At 50.1% G+C, this 17,158-nt stretch overlaps 1 protein-coding gene across 3 annotated transcripts in view; it reads left to right on the forward strand.

Moving 5' to 3' along the window:
• Mylk (myosin light chain kinase) overlaps positions 1 to 17,158 on the forward strand; it is a 246,954-nt gene that overhangs the window by 165,442 nt on the left and 64,354 nt on the right. For all 3 annotated transcript variants that reach the window (XM_050159702.1, XM_050159703.1, XM_050159700.1), the window contains exons 17-18: positions 5,677 to 5,793; positions 15,142 to 15,228. In XM_050159702.1, the coding sequence (XP_050015659.1) occupies positions 5,677 to 5,793; positions 15,142 to 15,228 (204 nt within the window). The remainder of the gene's footprint in view (positions 1 to 5,676; positions 5,794 to 15,141; positions 15,229 to 17,158) is intronic.

The following is a 17,158-nucleotide window of genomic DNA, read 5'->3' on the forward strand; positions in this document are numbered from 1 at the left end:
GTGCAGAGGACAGTCCCTGCAGAGGCTGAGTGGACAGGTCTTAGCAAATGCTAGTGCACTGAGACAGAGACAGGCCCCTTCTCCCCCTCCTCGATCTCCAGATAGCCTCTGGTCACTCTCCTCTCCACCCACTCTCTTCTCATCCCACAGCTGTCTACCTCCAGACACCTGGAGGGAGGTGTTTACAGATAGCAGCGTCGTTGGCCTTTATTCTACGGTTCCACCAGCTACACCCAGAGGGGCCAAAGTATACAGAGTCTAAATGTTGAAGGACCACAAAGCAAGCTGGAATTTCTTTCAGCAGACAGAGATGATGTTATCTTCCGCTAGTGTATTGGCACAGTAACTTTTTCACATGGATGTCCCCAGATTGGCAGGATTCTCCAAAGGTATCTGTCCCCATGTCTGCTAGTTCTGGGTCTATGATATTCACACACAGTAGGTCTCAGGGCCTCTGTGGTGGGGTGAGAAGTACGTGACAGTGGGTGCTACCATTTTCCCTGTTGTACCCAAGGTTCTCCCTCACACAAACAAACTGGAAAGCTTGGCCAGAGTTGTTTCCCAGGTCTCCATGTCCAGTGACCGCTCTGGGCAGGATGGAGGACAGCCACCAGCCTGGGACATGAAGTGATAGATTCCTGCACAGTCGTGTCCATGAGTACATCAACCTCGGAGAAACAGGGGTTCAAACATTGGTGAAGGTGGCAGTTCCTAAAGCCAAAGCCACCAATGGCCACTTAGAGTCTGTTCAACAAGCAGTGTAAGGCAGGCCTCAGCCCTGGTTCCAGAAGTGTTCCTGAGCCACCCGCCACTGGCTTCTCTTATGCCTGGGTAGCTTGGAGTAGGCTGTAGAGCAGAGATGTAAACAGCATCTTCTCCTTGCAGAGAGCTCCAACCCAGACTCTAAACAGTATTCTCAGTACTTCAAAGTAGGAATACCTAGTTTCCATCGGTTGAACACCATGTCTCGATGCCATCTTAGACACCTGACACTTCCTGTTCACTTAATTCTCACCCTCCTAGCTATCTTTCTAACGGAGAAGTTAAGTAAATTGCCCAAGGTTCCATAGCTCTTCAGTAACAGAGCTGGGATTGTAATTCACATTGCTGAGATTTTTGTGATTAGACACAAATCCTGGGAGACAGGTAGTACCCTCGATTTGCCAACTGTCTGGTCTTTTCTCTGTGATGGAGGGAGCAGAATGTGTTGTGAGCCTTTCTTACCACAGTAAAGGGGAGAGTGCTTGTCCTCCAGATGCCAGCCCCACCTCCTAGACCTGCATTCACCAAGTCTTTAAGAGGGATGTGCATTTTAGGCCTTATTGGCTGTCAATCATCTGTTTGGTTCAGGAAGGCAGCAAGGTGGCCAGAAGTGGACAAATCTGCTCCTAGTAGATCTGGCACAGAAGACATGGGCTCAGTATTATAAAACTGTTGAAGCCAGGCACCACAGAGTGGACCTGAGGGGAGTTATAGCATGCTAAGGAAAGGAATGCCTGATGGGAAAGCCCCTGGGCTCCCTTGGAGCTCAGAAAGCAGGCCAGACTTGGGCAATAGGGAAGTAAATGACCCCTGTACATTGGGGCACTAAAGGCTGTCTGCTTGCAAATTGGCCTATCTGGACTGGCTATAGTGACTTGGCCCTGATTTCAGCCCACATCCTGTCAGAGAACATGTCTGAAAGCAACAGAGAGCCACGCAGGGGAGATTTGGGAGAGAGGAATGCTACAAACAGTTGGGTTTTAGGGGTCTGGCTGGCTCACTGCTGAAGATAGCACGGGGAGGGGATGGTGGTGAGGTCCACACTCCCAAGGTGAGCGGAGCCACAAAGGGAAAGAATGCAGTGTAAAAAGTACAGGCATCTGCTGTACAATCAGTGGCCGGGCTTGAAGGGCAGGGTGATGGCCGGGGCTGGGCACAGAAGAGGGAGGTGGAGCGGACTGGGTGCTCCTGAGCCACAGGGTTGTACCCCTGGAACTCAGTGGGTGACTTGAGGTAACAAGTCGGGGGGAAAAGCAATACCCATCTTCCTGTCTGTCTCCCCACCTCTACCTCTGGCTGCACTGACGCCTGTCCTGTTAATCCCCCCCTTCAAGATTCACTTCCTCCATGATATTTTCTCAGCCTCCTGTCCCTTTAATCAAGAGACACTAATGCCCTCCTTGTACCCAGTTAATCCACTGCTAGGGATGGCCTGCGTAGGTATGGGGGTTCCTCTGCTGAGCCCCAGGGCCTGCAAGACAACCCTCTAGAAGAGGTGTGATAACCATTGGTGGGATTTGACCGTTAGCAGTTCTCGGAGGGTCAAGGAAGTGGAAGTGGTCTTCCTCATCTGCCCCCAGAGCTGTGGGATATCTGTGTTCAAGAGACCATCAGCTGGACCTGCCCTCTGGGGACAGGCACCTGGGCTTCCCTTTCCAGACATGTCTTGGCTATAGTGGTGACCCTAGAGTCCAGGCAGGGCTGAGGTAGCAATAAAAGGGCCTTTATTTCCAAGGTTTGCTTCCTGACTCCAGGCTGGGTTTCCCCTAGCAAAACACTTCTCCCGGTCTAGTAGTGACGCTTTGTTTTTGTTGCTATTATCAAGAGATGATTCATTTTTTTTTAGTTGCCTTCAGGGTGGACTCTTACAAAGGCTTTTTCGATCTTGTATAAATTCATCCTGCAAATTACATAGCACCTACTACCTACAAAGTATTAATTATACATGGTACCTTTGCTTGTACGTAGACTCCATTTAAAGAACTCAAAATTACCTATTTCTTTCTGTGTAGAAACCGCCTGATCTTTTCAACAATACAGATTAATATATGTTATTGATTGTGTGTTCGTGACCTTGTCTTGCATAGATCCTTCCAGGTCATCTGTTGTGGAAATAGCCTCTACCATTCAGATATTCTCAACTACTTATTGCAACTACATTCCAGCATGGTTACTTCCCTCAGAGCTAGCCTGGGAGACAGGAGTGTGATCTAGCAATGGCTCTGAGGTGGCTTTGCTATGCCAGGTGCCTGGGGAAGCCCAGGAAAGGTGCAGCTAGAGCAAGGGCCTTAGAGGTGACACAGAGGACACTGTGCCCCCAGAAAGGGACCCTAGGTGAGTGGCAGTGTTAGTCAATGCCTATCGGGAGGGTAGGTCAGGGAGGCTTTTGGAACCACCAGGAGCCTCTAGGACTTCAGGCAACCTCCTATCCTAGCCTCTTCTCACCCCTTCCCAACCCACTCAGGAAAGGGAAGAGCTTGGGGGGGGTGGTCTTTAATCACAGAAGAGCCACTTCCTATCCAGGAGGGGCTCTTGTGTAGCTCCTGCTCAACCACTCAGTGGATTCCTGCTTCCCATCCCCCCACACTCCTCCTCAATACTCCCTACCAGGCCGACCAGCTGAGGCTTCCAAAAAAAAAAAATTGCTGGGAAACAGTTTTCTTCTGGAGGTCAAGAATGAGCCGTCCCACAGGAAATACCAGATTCTTCATCTGGGGTGGCCAGCCTCCAGCCTGCCCAGTCTTCTAAGCCACGATGCTGCATGTGGCCATGGCTAAGCCCTGCTGGGGCCGTGGAGAGCTGGGAAGAAAAGTGGGCTCTTGTTCAAATATGCCACTGCCCTTCTAGCCCTCGCACGACTATCTACTGTGCCTGTCATTTAAGTTTCAGGCCAAAGGCAGCCAGGGGACCAAATCGTGAAAAACAAAAACAAAAAGCGGGTTATGAAGCAGGATATAACTTGAAGATGGGGAAATGGAATTTGTCCTCCCAGACCAAGGAAATTCAGAGGAGGGTGGGTTTCTTCTGAGCCTTGTCTTGCAGGCTCAGATGTTAGGGGTCATCCTAACATCCTCCTACCAAGATGAATAAACTAGCTGCCTTTGCTTCTTGTCCCTGTGCCTCCCAGTTCTTACTCTCATGCCAGACTTAACTCCATTCTGTTAGAGTTGGGACGATATGGTGGCCCATTGCCTTCTCCATGGAAAGACAGTGAGGCCCGTTCAAGAGCTGGGAGGAGGGAGGGCACACACAGAGATCAGCTGTGCTGCCCCATGAAACAGCAGCATAGCCTTTCCAATTCTGCAGCCTGGGTATGGCCCATGAAACAGTGTAGCCTTTCCAACGCTCCAGCCTGGGTATGTATGGCCCATGAAACAGTGCAGCCTTTCCAACGCTCCAGCCTGGGCATGGTACTGTGGGCACAATTGACGCTTCCCTTATTCTCCCGGTTTCCTGCCATCTGCTTTGTATAACCATGTAACTGATTGAAGGTAGTGATTGGTTACGTTCCAGCTGGGAACAGTGCCCACTGATCTTGTCCAGCATCCTCCCAGTGGCAGTGGCCTGAAGGCTGTGGGGATGGATAGCTTACAGACAGCAGGGTGGCACGGCTCTGCTCTGTCCTTCTCTTCACTGGGTGACTTGAGCGGGATGCCATACTACAGGCTTGTTCACATGGCTCCAGGAGGACCTAGCAGATGGCTGACTCCTGACTGGTCAGGCTAGCCCCATTCGTAGATGGCCCACACCTACCCCAGGAAGAGTCCTGATCAGTCTGAGGATAAGAGAACCAGATGAGGAAGGACCGGATCCCTGAGCTCTTGTATATTCTCAGCCTGCCTTCCCTCTCGGCCCTCGAAGGTGGTTCTTAGGCAAGGGTAGCCTACGCAGACTGTAAGGAAAGAAGCCATCCTCACCCCTCCCGAGGGGGCAGACAACCTGGCCTTGTAGGAAGAATGCCCCAGGAGTCTCTCTTATGGCCTAGGACCCCTTGGTGGTCTGTCCTTAAGTCATAACTCTCTTCCTAAAAAAGCCATTTGCCCAGTCACACACCACAGCCACTACGCTCTCACAGGAGAGCTTCCCAAAGGCCAGTGTCCCTGTTAGACACGGGTTCCCACCCTCTCCTACTTACCTGTTCACTCAAAACCCCTTTACCTTGGGCTGGTAAGACGTCTCAGTGGCAATGTGTGCCTGCCACCAAGCCTGACGACCTGAGTTTAATCCCTGGCACCCATATGGGGGAAGGAAAAAGCTTCCTGAAAGTTCTCCTCAAACCTCCACATGCACATCATAGCAAACACATGTTTGGTTTGGTTTGGTTTGGTTTTTCAAGACAGGATTTCTTTGTGTAACAATCCTGGCTGTCCTGTAACTTACTCTGTAGACCAGGCTGGCCTCCAACTCATGCACATCTGCCTGCCTCTGCCTCCCAGCTGCTGGGATTACAAGCATGCTCCACCACTGCCCAGCCAAACTCATGGGTTTTTTTTTTCTTAGAAACTTGCTTTACCAAGCAGTACCCCCAGCATCACTGCAAGGTGACTCCTTCATGGCCACTGTGCCCAGGAGAATGTACCTGGCTACTTATGCTCTGTGTTGGGGACAGGCAATGTCCATCTGCCCCTCCCCCTTCTTTCCACTGACAAAGGCTTGTCTCCCTCCTTCTGTGTCTTATGAGAGAGCCCTCCAGTGGGGGGTCCCGAAGGATTGATTGGGAATTAGGAGTTAGGCTCTTTTGAAGCAGGTTATCAACAGAGAGTTTGAGGATTCAGAGAGAGCCAAATTCTCGCCTGGCCTCCACTCTTGGATTCTGAGAAGGGGCCTTTAAGGACACCTCCTGTGCTGCAGCCACCAGGGAAGGTACTGTGCCCTTGCCTGGGCGTTTACACAGTTCCTGTTCTCTCCCCACAGGCTCACTCTTCTCTGTCTCCATCGAGAAGGCGCTGCCCGAGGACAGGGGCTTGTACAAGTGTGTAGCCAAGAACAGCGCCGGCCAGGCCGAGTGCTCCTGCCAAGTCACTGTGGATGGTAAGTCATGCTTACCCACTGCTGCCATGCAGGGCCCATCTCTCGGCCCCTCCTGCATCTGAATGACTCCCCACCCCAAATGGTCTCCAGCCTTACTTTAAACATTCATTTGGTGAGACTCCAGCTATCAAGAGAGAGAGAGAGAGAGAGAGGGAGAGAATGAGTCAAGAAGGGCAGTGACAACCTCACCTTGATTACCTGACTGCCCACATGGCCTCTTCCTGTATCTCTAGCCAGGAAGAAGGGCTGTTCACCTTCTCCTCCCCTCCCCGTCCTGACCTCCACACCCAGAAGCTTCTAGGCAAGGAAGTCGGGCACAAGGGCACCAGCAAGAGAAAGGGCACACCCACAGGAAAATGACTCTTAAGTATTTGACAGACCACAGCAAGCAAGTGTGTACTTAGAGTGCTGGTGCCCAGGCCCCCTGAGGAACCTTGACCTGAGGACAGAGCTGAGTGTGCAAGTGTCCTCCAGGAGAAGGTGAGTCAGGCTGAGGTGGGGGAGAGAGGAGAATAGGGCTAATTCTGCCAAAAGAAACCATGACAGCAGAGAGAAGGGAGAAGGGGCGAGAGAGAGAGAGAGAGAGAGAGAGAGAGAGAGAGAGAGAGAGAGAGAGAGAGACCCCCCTGAGGAGTGTGGAGCTCCCCAACTCAGGAAGGAGCAAGGCCCAGCAGGAAGTGTGAGTTTGTGTCTCTTCATCCTGTCAGTGAGGAGTGTGGAACTAGAGCCTGGGGGCAGAAGGAGCCTTGTGCCGGTTTAGACTGACATCCTGGCTATCAGCTCTCCTCGCCCTCACAGTCAGCGCTGGAAATCAAACCCTACCGGGACCCCTGCGGGTCTTCAACCCAGTGCCCTTTGTTTTTCAGTCCAGTGCCTATCCTTTGCATGTTCATACTTTCCTGGAAACATCTAAAAAGGTAGTTTTGGGGAATCAGTTTCTTGCTCCTGAAATGCCTGCTTAATAACCGTCAGTAACTTGTCAAAACTGGTGTCCAAATAAGGCATCTGGAGGAGCAGCTTCCTTGTTCTGGCTCCTGAGTCTGATCGCTCTGGTCCTGAAATCTTAACCTGGTTTATGGCTGTCCCGTAAGTCAGAGAGTCTGTCCTCGTGCTGGATCTCATGACCCCCTTCCTGGTCACAAAGCACAAAGTGGCATACATAATAAATGGAAGAAAAGATGGGGTGTCTTCTGAAGGAAAGTGTCTTTTGAAAACATACAAAGTAAATTAAATCGTTCTAGCAATAATAATAATAATAATAATAATAATAATAATAATAAGAAGAAGAAGAAGAAGAAGAAGAAGAAGAAGAAGAAGAAGAAGAAGAAGAAGAAGAAGAAGAAGAAGAAGAAGAAGAAGAAGAAGAAGAAGAAGAAGAAGAAAGAAGAAGAAGAAGCCACCAAAATGGTCTGACAGGGTACAAGTAGCCTAGCCATGACTTTCTAGGAACTACGGACTCTGCCTCTGAGGAAGTAGATCTGACGGATCAGGGTTCATGGTCAACTCAGTTGTCTGCTGTGAGGCTCCTGCCTACTCCTGGTGTGTGTCACCTGCCTGTCACCACCTGGGTTAAGGACATACTGCCCTCCGTCCAGGTGGTGCCTTCCTGGAAACTGATTTATTTCTCAGGCCACACTGGGGGCTTAGGGAGATTCCTCCTATCTGTAAATGGCCAATGGGCTAATGAGGTTATCTGCTTTGGAAACCCCTGGCCTCTTGAGCTCCTATTTACACGCTCACTGCAGGCAAGAGAGCAATTTATTCTCCTTATCTGCACAGTGTCAGCACCTCTTCCAGATTTGTTTGCAAAGGGCGATATCCTTTTCCTTAGCACAACGTGTTGAGGAGGTTTTCTTCTGTTTAGGGGACTCATTCATTCTGAAACTCTGATTGCCTTGGAGGCATCCTGGGGGACTCTTTGTGGTCTCCACTGTCACTTCTCCCCAGTTTCTTCAAAGTCAGAATTTGGCCCCTGGCTACAAATCAGGACCTGGGACTTGGGAGGAGAGAGACAGGAGAGACAGCAGCTGAGACAACAGAAGCGACTCACAGTTAATTGGCTTGGTCTGGTTTTGTTTGTAGAGAGGAAAAGGGGCAGCCTTCTTCCCCAGCTTTACTCCCCATTTCCCATGCTGTTGTAGTTGGCGATGTCCCGTGCAATCTCTTAGATGAGCTTCTTGCCACACTTAGCTCTATTTACCCCCCTCCCCCCAGGAGCCACCGCCAGGCAAACCCTGAAGGACAGTGGGCTTTTTAACCAACATTATGGCAGCTTTCTGCCTCCTTTGGGCTTGGGTTTGTCCAAACTGAGTGACCTCCTGTCTTTTCCTTCTCTCAGCTTTCCGCACTCCCGGGACATGGTCCTCAGAGATCTCAGTAGATCTGGCCATCCTTCACTATTGTCAAAAGCCCACGTATGTGTGGCAAGAGCGTCTTTCTAAAAAGCAGGATCCATGGTTTCAGTCAAATTCTGAAAGAGAGTTGGTGTATGCAGTCTTGGATTATGAGTGCTGGGGAGGCCGAGGCAACAGGATCACAAGTTCAAGACCAGCATAGGAGACTGTCTCAACAAAGAAATAAAGATAAGGCAAAGGAGGAAGGAAGGGAGAAAACATTTGCTTTAGGAGTAGCTAGCAAGGGTTGACTTTTCATCATTGAGTGCGTCTAATTCATCTAACTGTAGCCTCCTGCCTGAACTCTGTGTAGAAACAGTCCTGCATCCTTCTCAAATGACAGTGAGGTCCCTCTCTGCTGCGCTGACTTCTGATTGGCTTTCCTGCTGTCACTCAGCAGAGCTGGTCATGCCTCCTGGAAGCCACTACCACTCATTCAGCCTGTGTCCAATACCATTAAGACTACAATGTAAGGATGCATTTCAGGATTTCACAGACAGGAATCCTGTTGGGCTCAGGTGTGTTGTCTGTTTCTTTCCTTCCTTCTTTTCTCCCTTCCTTCCTTCTTCCTTCACTCCTCCAACTTCTCCTCTTCTTTTGTTTGTTGTTTAAGACAGGGTTTCTCTGTGTAGTCCTGGCCATCTTGGAACTCATTCTGTAGACCAGGCTGGCCTTGAACTCACAGATCTTTCTGCCTCTTCCTCCACAGTGCCAGGATTAAGGTGTGTGCCACCATGCTTGGCAAGTGTTCTGGTTCTTATAAGGCAGGAAGGAGTAACCTACAGAATGCAGTGTGTTTGGCTATTAATAGCCCTAGTTGAGTCATTTGCCTATGAAAACATTTATGCCCTTTGTTGATTGTGGTCATATCACCCTTTCTTCCAAACTTAGCAGAAGGTAGGTGTCAACTTGTCCCATCCTGAATAGTACTGACCCTGTGATGGGTAGAACTTGACAAAAAAAAACCTCACCCACAAGGGAAGTAGTTGACTTTTAATACCTATGGTGGCTGGAGACTTTTGTACTTCATCTTTTCAGTTTCTGCAACAAGGGGCAGGCTACCTTTCCCAAGGAGCAAATGGGCTCACAAAGACTGACAATAAACACCACTCCAGGCTGAAGCCCCGCCCAGTAAAGTGCAGTATTCCTTGTCCTGAGAGAACGCAGGTGTATCTGGTCCTGGGGCCTGCCAGACCTTTCCCAGCTGGTTCTGGTCAGGGAATTTGCATGGCAAGTCACTTCTGAGAGACCGTGGCATCCATTATTGCCAGCCCTCTGCTTGGAAGTCACTTCTACTCAAGGGACATTCATTCCTATGATTCTCTCCCAGCTCAGGTACACTAGCCAAGGTACCCAGCCTTATCTTCAGGGAGAGGAGGGCTTCACGGTCACAAAAGGTCACACGTCTTTGCATAGGAGGAGCATGTAGCAGTGGCACCCATGCCCTCGTTGGCTGATTCAATGAATATTTAGGTCTGCACCCTGCCAGGCACAGCTCAAGGAGCTGGTGTTTGGACTTGACTTTCATGTGTGTGTGTGTGTGTGTCCTCGTGCATGTGCATGTGTGCGTGTGTACGCACACACAAACACTTAAGCAATACCATATGATGTTGGAAAAGCGCAGCCTGGTAATGGGGAAGGGACTACTTCTTCAGAAAAGTGTCACTGAGGACTTATGGTAGAATGAACATTTGGACAGAGACCTTCAAGGAGTTTTAGGAGAGAAAAGAGGTGAGAGAGAGAAAAAGCAAGAGAAAATCCCAGAGAGACCGTGCTTGTGGGCAGCGTGGGAAGAAGCAGCAGACTGCTGGGCCAAGCACCAGGTGCAGAGCGCCAGGAAAGAAAGCTAAAGAGGGGCAGGGTCTAGGGCTGCAGAGTAGCATGAACCGGAACAGGAAACCAGGTTTTCTGTGTATGTCCCAGTGTATTGGGACAGCACCACATGCTTGTGAAGGCTCGCTCAGGCATCTTCATGGTGAACAGACCTCAGGTATGTAAGAAAGAGAGCAGGGAGGCCAGCTGCAGGGTGTGACGACATTCAGACTGTTGGAGTAGACAGAAGAGATGGGATTTGTCATCTGGTTTGATTAAGAGATAATAGGAGCTGCTGATGAATTCGATCTGGAGAGTTGGACAGGGGCCAGGTCTCTGACTTGTCACATCTAGGCTTTCAGGGAGCAGGAAGGGTCAATGGTGATGCTACCTACTTAAGTCAACATGTGAAGGCTGGGGGACTGTCAAATTTCCATGCCTATAAGGATAAAATGCCCAGGAGACAGCTCCAGAGATGAGTCACATGGACAAATATTTAGATGAATCTGAATCTGAGGGACTGAAGACAGAACGTAGGGTGGAAGCCACGCGGAGAGGTCGTTGAGTGAGTTGGGATTGATTGAGCTCCTATAGAGGATGTGACTGAAGAAAAGACCCAAGAGACATGAGAGTACAGCCCTAAGAGTTAGAGGGAGCTCAGAGGTCTGCAGAAGAGACTGGGATGAATGTCCTCAAGAAGAGAGAACCAAGTCCGGGAGAGAGATAGCCCAGAAGCCCAATGGTCAGGATTCTAGAGAGAAAAGAATGACCAATGAGTTCAATGCTGCCACTGGGGCGGCTCAGCCTGATCGATGACCATTGGAAAGAATAACACAGAGATCGTTAGTGACCATGACAAGAGGGGATCAGGAGACTGACAGCAGTCTCAGCCTTATTTAATACCGAGAGACCGGATCACCTGCACAGGCCACCCTGGCTAGTTGGATAGGAACTTAAACCCTAGTGCTGGCTCCCAACCGCTGTGGTCAGCTGGCTGTGCTAAGTAGAAGCAGGCCTGCCTTGGTCTGAGTCCTAGCATGTTCCTTAATCCTCTCCTGCTTCCATATTTATTCTTTAAATCTTCATGTGCAGCTAGTTAGTAGTAGGAGGGACTGAAGCTAATGACTGGGTTTATAGCTCTAAAACGCTTAAATAGCCCAAGGCCAGAGGATTGGGTTGAGTCTAAGACTAGCCTGGGCTGTGTGGCAAGTACCAACCTACCTGGGCTACAGGGTGAGAGTTTGTCTCCAAAATAAGGAAAGAAAGGGGATGGAAAGAGGGTGGTTGGGAGGGAGGGAGAGAGAGGAAGAGAGGATAAAGGGAGGGATGGAGGGAGGGAAAGAATTTAAGTATTGGTGAATGTCATGTTTGCCTGCTGTGAGCACATGAAGGACATACATGTGCATGCATGGGGTTGATACCTAGTGAATGCCACCTGTTACTTCGATTTTTTTTATTACACTTTAATATTTATTTGAGGCCTCAGGACATGAAATAGAGTCTGTGTGGAGCTCAGAGGACAATTCGCAGGAGTCATTTCTTTCCTTCCACCGTGTGGGTCCCGGGGATCAAACTCGGGTCCTCAGTCTTGGTGGCAGGTGTCTTTACCCACTGAGGCATCTCGCTGGCTCCTTGCCTGTTGTTTGCCACTCGCTTGCCCTTGGCTCTTCCGGTAGGATGCTGTTTTTCCTAACTAGGAAGGTTCTCATCCCACAGTTTAGGAGCTCATCCAAGGGCTCGTCACCACTAAACAACCCGGCCAGAGAAGACTTCACGTTTCCCCGGCCAGGATTCCGTATGCTCCTATGCTGCTTGCTCTTAGGCAGAGAGACCAGTAAGAAAAGAGCTGTCCCAGGGGATGCAGGAACCCAGCCCCCTGCTCTGCCCTTCCTGAGGCTCCTGAAGTTTAGACCTTCCCCTAGAACCTTCCCAAAACTGCCTTCTCCCTTGCCTAGGGTCAGAGTCCAGGGATACAACCTCTTGGGGGTGGGGGAGATAGTACAAAAAAGTATGCCGGGGCCTGAGCCCAAAGCTAGTCTACCAGTAGAAGGGATGAGGCATTGTCCATGTAAGGGCAGATCCCCTGATCTCGTTAGGAGCCCCAGATTTTCCACACCTCTCTCTTCGACCCCCGTACTTTTTTAAGGGCACAACCAGGCCAGCAAAGGACTCCAGGCCTGGGGCTCAGATCTAGAAATAAAACCCAGTTTCATCACAAAATGATTAAAATAGACAGAAAATACAAGCTGCTCTCAAACTTTTATTACTATTATTTTTATCCCCCGGGCAGCACGTGAGCACAAAGCTGGTTTTGATTAAGCGTTTGGTCCTCCCAGCCCATTCCGTGCTGCGGTTCTCACAGTGGCCAGGCAGCTTGGTATTCCTGGCTGGGCCCCATAACTCCTACACAGCCCCCACATTACTGGCACTTAGGGGGTGCTGCTGCTCTCCCCTGCCCTGAGCCTCTGGGTTTGGAATATGCCTGATTTGGAAGGGAAACTTGAGCCCTTTTCTTCAGGGTCTGATGGGGAGATAAAGCTGCACTGAGGGGAGCTTCTCGAAACCAGCTCCGTATGCAGCCAGGTGAAGTGCTCACTCTTCTCCTGAACCCACGCTGCCCCAGAGCCAAGGGCACTGCAGAGGCAGGTAGAGCTGGCTGATGGAGGGCTTTCTGAAGCGAGAGGATGCTAAAGTTTATTAGAAGGCGAGAGAACATGGCTAACAAAAAGAATGAGTTCATTTACGTAAATGGTGCTTTTGATCTCGCCAAAATACCATCTGGTTTGCTTTTTGCTTTTTGTTTTGTTTTTTTGTTTTGTTTTGTTTTGTTTGTTTGGTTGGTTGGTTTGGTTTTGGTTTTTTGAGACAGGGTTTCTCTGTTGCTTTGGAGCCTATCCTGGAACTCGTTCTGTAGACCAGGCTGGCCTCAAACTCACAGAGATCCGCCTGCCTCTGCCTCCCGAGTGCTGGGATTAAAGGCGTGCGCCACCACAGTCCGGCCCAAAATATCATTTTATGCCTTGCCTTCTCTGGATTTTGGGATACAGTGAACTAGAAAAGATAAAAGTGCCCTTTCTACGGCTATGGAAGCAGTTTAAATGATTCGCCCAAGTCCTCACAGGGACCAATGACAAAGACAAAGACAAAGTGCACCAAAATAGCACCCAGCATGCCCGGCAAGGAAAGGCCTCCACGGGCCCCCGGTACCCTCTTTCAGAAGCCAGGAAATCTAGGCCCATCACCTTGGCTTGCTTGTGCCTTTACTTACATGTCAGAAAAAGGGCTTTGATCCTCTTTCCCAGACTCTTCTCTGCTCTGGAACTTACCGTGAGAAAAAGCACACTGGAGCCGGAATTCGGTACTCCATATGCACTCTGCCATTCATTCCTCCTCCTAGGAAGGGGAGGACAAGACACTTCTGAGTGCACCTTTCTTTAAAGTCCCAGGGGTCTTTCTGCTCCACCAATGTATCCACGTGAAATTGGTGCCTCAGAGTGTGGGCGGCAACTTGAGACCTTGTCGGCTCCAGAAGCCAAGAACCCTGAACTCTCCATCTGGTGCTCCTTTGCTCTTGGGGAGGTGGCAGGACAGGGGAATCACACAGTGGGAGAGGCAGCAGGGTATGGGCTGGGATGTCAAGCTCTGCTTAAAAGGATCTCTTCCTCCTTTGTCCCTTTACCTCACCCATCATATAGTGCTAGGAGCCCCTAAGTAAGGCTCCAGTGGAATCCTTTCCACAGTTGTGTGTATATGGCTTTGGTTGTATTCAACAGGGAGGGTTGACCTTGTTGTCCCTCGGCTGCCACCTAACTGTGCCCACATGCAGCCTCTGTCACTGGATGGCCCAGCTCACAGAGAAGCCAGGCAGGCGGTGGAGGAAACCTACATAAACAAGACTTAGTTAAAGGGGATGTGTGGACAGATGCACATTCTAGAGCATGCAAGGGACCAGATGTCATCTAGGTGAAATGCAACCAGAAACTAGGAAGTGTGTGTCGTCGTTCCCCCCCCCCACCTCTGTAGTCTGTGTTCCTAGTACCACCCCTTACAGGGAACCCAGTTTAGACAAGACCAGCTGAGGTGCCCAACCTGTAGGCAGGGACAGCCTGTTAGCCCTTCTTCTCCAGCCAAGCCACAGGAATGTGGCCAAACCCTTGCTGGAAAATCCCCTCCTCCCTCTGAGCTTCCTCTTTGGGAGCAGGAAATAAAGGATAAGGACAGGAAGAAACTTGGGGGATGGGGGGAGGTGCCTCCCATCCCTTGCCCGAAGAGTAGTGAAAACACGAGCCTGGTAGTGGCCAGTCAGCCAGCGGCTTCTTATATACGTCCTGGGTGGTTTTACCACAAAGTTTGAAAAATCCAGTCTCATGAGAATCCAGAGGGAGCCCTTCCTGTGCCCACGGTGCTGCTCACATCTATCCTCAGAGAGAGTATACCTGCTCCTGGCATTGTGGGAGAGGGAACTTGCTGCCCAGCCTCAGCCAATGGTCACTGCAGGGATCCGAAGACCTGCCTTGTAGATGCACTGCAAAAACACTTAAATGAGTCCCAGCCTTAGTCTCCGAGACTATGCGAGTGGCCTGTCCTGAAGCCTTCATCTGGCCAGGCCTGGCCCAGTGCAAAAGCAAGTCTCAGAAACCAAAGGCCACACACACCTTTTAGTCTGTGAACCCAAAGGAACCCAAAGGGGCCTGGTCTTTTTCTTCTGTGTGAGGCCCCTCCATCTGCAGAAAGCCTTTGAGTTGTAGACCATTTAGATAAGCGAATCAAGGCCCCATGGGGACAACAAGAGCAAAGGGTATTGAGGGCCCAGGCCCTGCCAAGTGGCCTTAGTCCTGGCAGCCTCTACTGCTACAGCAGGGAGCAATAACCAGCTCCCTAGCCTGGCCATCCATCCTGCTGGGTGACTGTCCCAGCCACCTGATTTATCAGGACCATCCAGCAGGCGCTCCTTCTTTGGTGCTCCCCTGGAGGAAGGGCCCGCTGCAGGCGCCACTCGGCGGCGGGCACAGAGGGCCTCCGAGTGGAATGTAGGGTGGGTGGGCCGACTAGGGTCAAGATACGGTGCTGTCTGGGGTGCCTCTTCTACTCAGCTCCTTAGACAGCTGCTGACTGATGTTTCTCTTCCCTTTGTTTGTTCCAGATGCTCGGCCCGGTGAGAACACCAAGGTCCCGGAGATGAAATCCCGGAGACCCAAGAGCTCTCTTCCCCTTGTGCTAGGAACAGAGAGTAAGTGCCTCTCAGCTTCTCCATACAAAGGCAGGCATGCTGGCACAGCTCCTGCTTCCTGGTCACCAGCTCTGCCCTGAACTCCTTGAGGACATGCTTCTGCCCATCCCCCAGGGTACCCTATGTCCTCCTGGTTACTGAGCCAATCACCTTTTCTCAACCCCTGCCAGTCTCTCTCTGCCCCATCTGCAGCCTAGGGCTGTTACATGGGTTCTTTGTCTTCCTGACCACAACCTCCAGACCTCTTTTTGGTTGTCACTTAGACCCCCATGGGAACTGTTCCTCATCTTTAAGTTGATCCTGTCCTGTCAAGGGAGCCTTCCTATACGGTTACTCTGTGCTTATGACATCATCAGAAATGTCCAATGGTCCCTAGCACCTACCGACTCCCACAGGTGAGCCTCTCATGTGTTCCTGCTCTGAACAAACCTACTATGTGTACAGGTGCAGCCCCATGTGTGCCCTGACTGCCACTTCATGCTTGGCCCCCCTCCCTAACAGCTATTCCATAGAGAGCTCCTCACTGAGTCCTGGGGAGCCCCATCTCCTTTCCTTTCTCATGACTTTGCCTTCATGTGCAACTTTCCAGAAAACTCCCACTAAAGCCACCTCACTAACTTTCCAGAACATCCAGCTTCCACCTTGACTGATCTTCCTGGCTCCATAGTAATGTCCTTGTGTGTCCCCTGAGGGCCAGCCTGGCCCTCAGGGTACATGCTGTGTCTATGGAAGGCTTTCACGAGAGCCTTTCTGAGTCAGATTTCAGAATATTAGAGATAGTCAGGAAGGAAGAGGACAGGTATAACCCAAACTCTACAAGACTACCTCTCTCCTTGTGGATCTGAATCCCATTCATTCCCACCCACTGGGCCCAGCATCTCTGTTAGACAGGGTCTTCAGGGTTCATGCTGCTTTTATGCCTATAAAGCTGCAATGTAAAAAAAAAAAAAAAAAAAAGAACTGTTTCAAGACATATTTGAAATGCATAATATTAATTTATTCATCTTTATGCAGTTGTAAAACGTAACCTACATAATCAAAATTCAATACCTATCAAATAAAATTATCTAATGATAGACACAGAAGTTCCTAAAGTCTTCAAAACCATAATGCAGCCTCGTCTTCTGCTGTGATGATCAGTGTAGCTTTTATTAGCAGAACTACCTTATTACAGTTCCAGTTTTATAGGGCACAGAGTTCCTTGGCCATTGCCAGAACACACTAAGTTTTAAAACAAACAGAAAGCCAGGCATGGTGCACCCTTGTAATCCCAATATTTGAGAAGCTAAGTTGAGGCTAGCCCGGGCTACCTAGTGAGTTCTATTCCAACCTAGGATACAGAGTGAGACTCTCAAAAAAGAAAAAATTTAAAAAAGCAAAAGAGAAAACAAAACCAGAAGATAAGCTCTCACTTCTACTAGTAGAGGGAAGCGATCTGGTGTCCTTGTTCCAAAGATCACTTTTCTTCCCATGATAAGGCCGTGTTTTATGGCTGCGTTATTCTTTTCTTTGTAAAGCTGTGTGTTTGCCTTTGCTGCTGCTGAGCTCTTGGAACACGGCTAATCGGACCGAAGGGTCAGAGGTCCTCAGCCTTCATGGTGAAGGTATAATTTCTCTAAGATATTTACACAAAGTGAGATCCACTCAGACAGCGGAGGAGCCAGGACTGTTCTGAGTAGATTTTAATAAGGTGTCGAAAGCTCAAGGATGGTCATGCGTACCTAGGAGGAATGAGCTAGCGGTGTTATTCTCCAGAACTGCCGCCTGGGCCTGACTGTGCTAACTGTGGGCAAACATGAGCAAACCAAGTGTTGCTCTTAGAAGAGTAGCAGGGACTGTGACACAGGTGTGACAAGGGGGCTCACCTGACAGGGACAGAGGGCCAGCTGCCCCATCTTCAGGTCTGGAACCCCCTTCTGTGCAATCCTGA

Source organism: Alexandromys fortis, unplaced genomic scaffold (assembly GCF_014885135.2).
Source record: "Alexandromys fortis isolate MF-2015 unplaced genomic scaffold, M_Fortis_MF-2015_v1.1 scaffold_119, whole genome shotgun sequence".
NCBI lineage: Eukaryota > Metazoa > Chordata > Mammalia > Rodentia > Cricetidae > Alexandromys > Alexandromys fortis.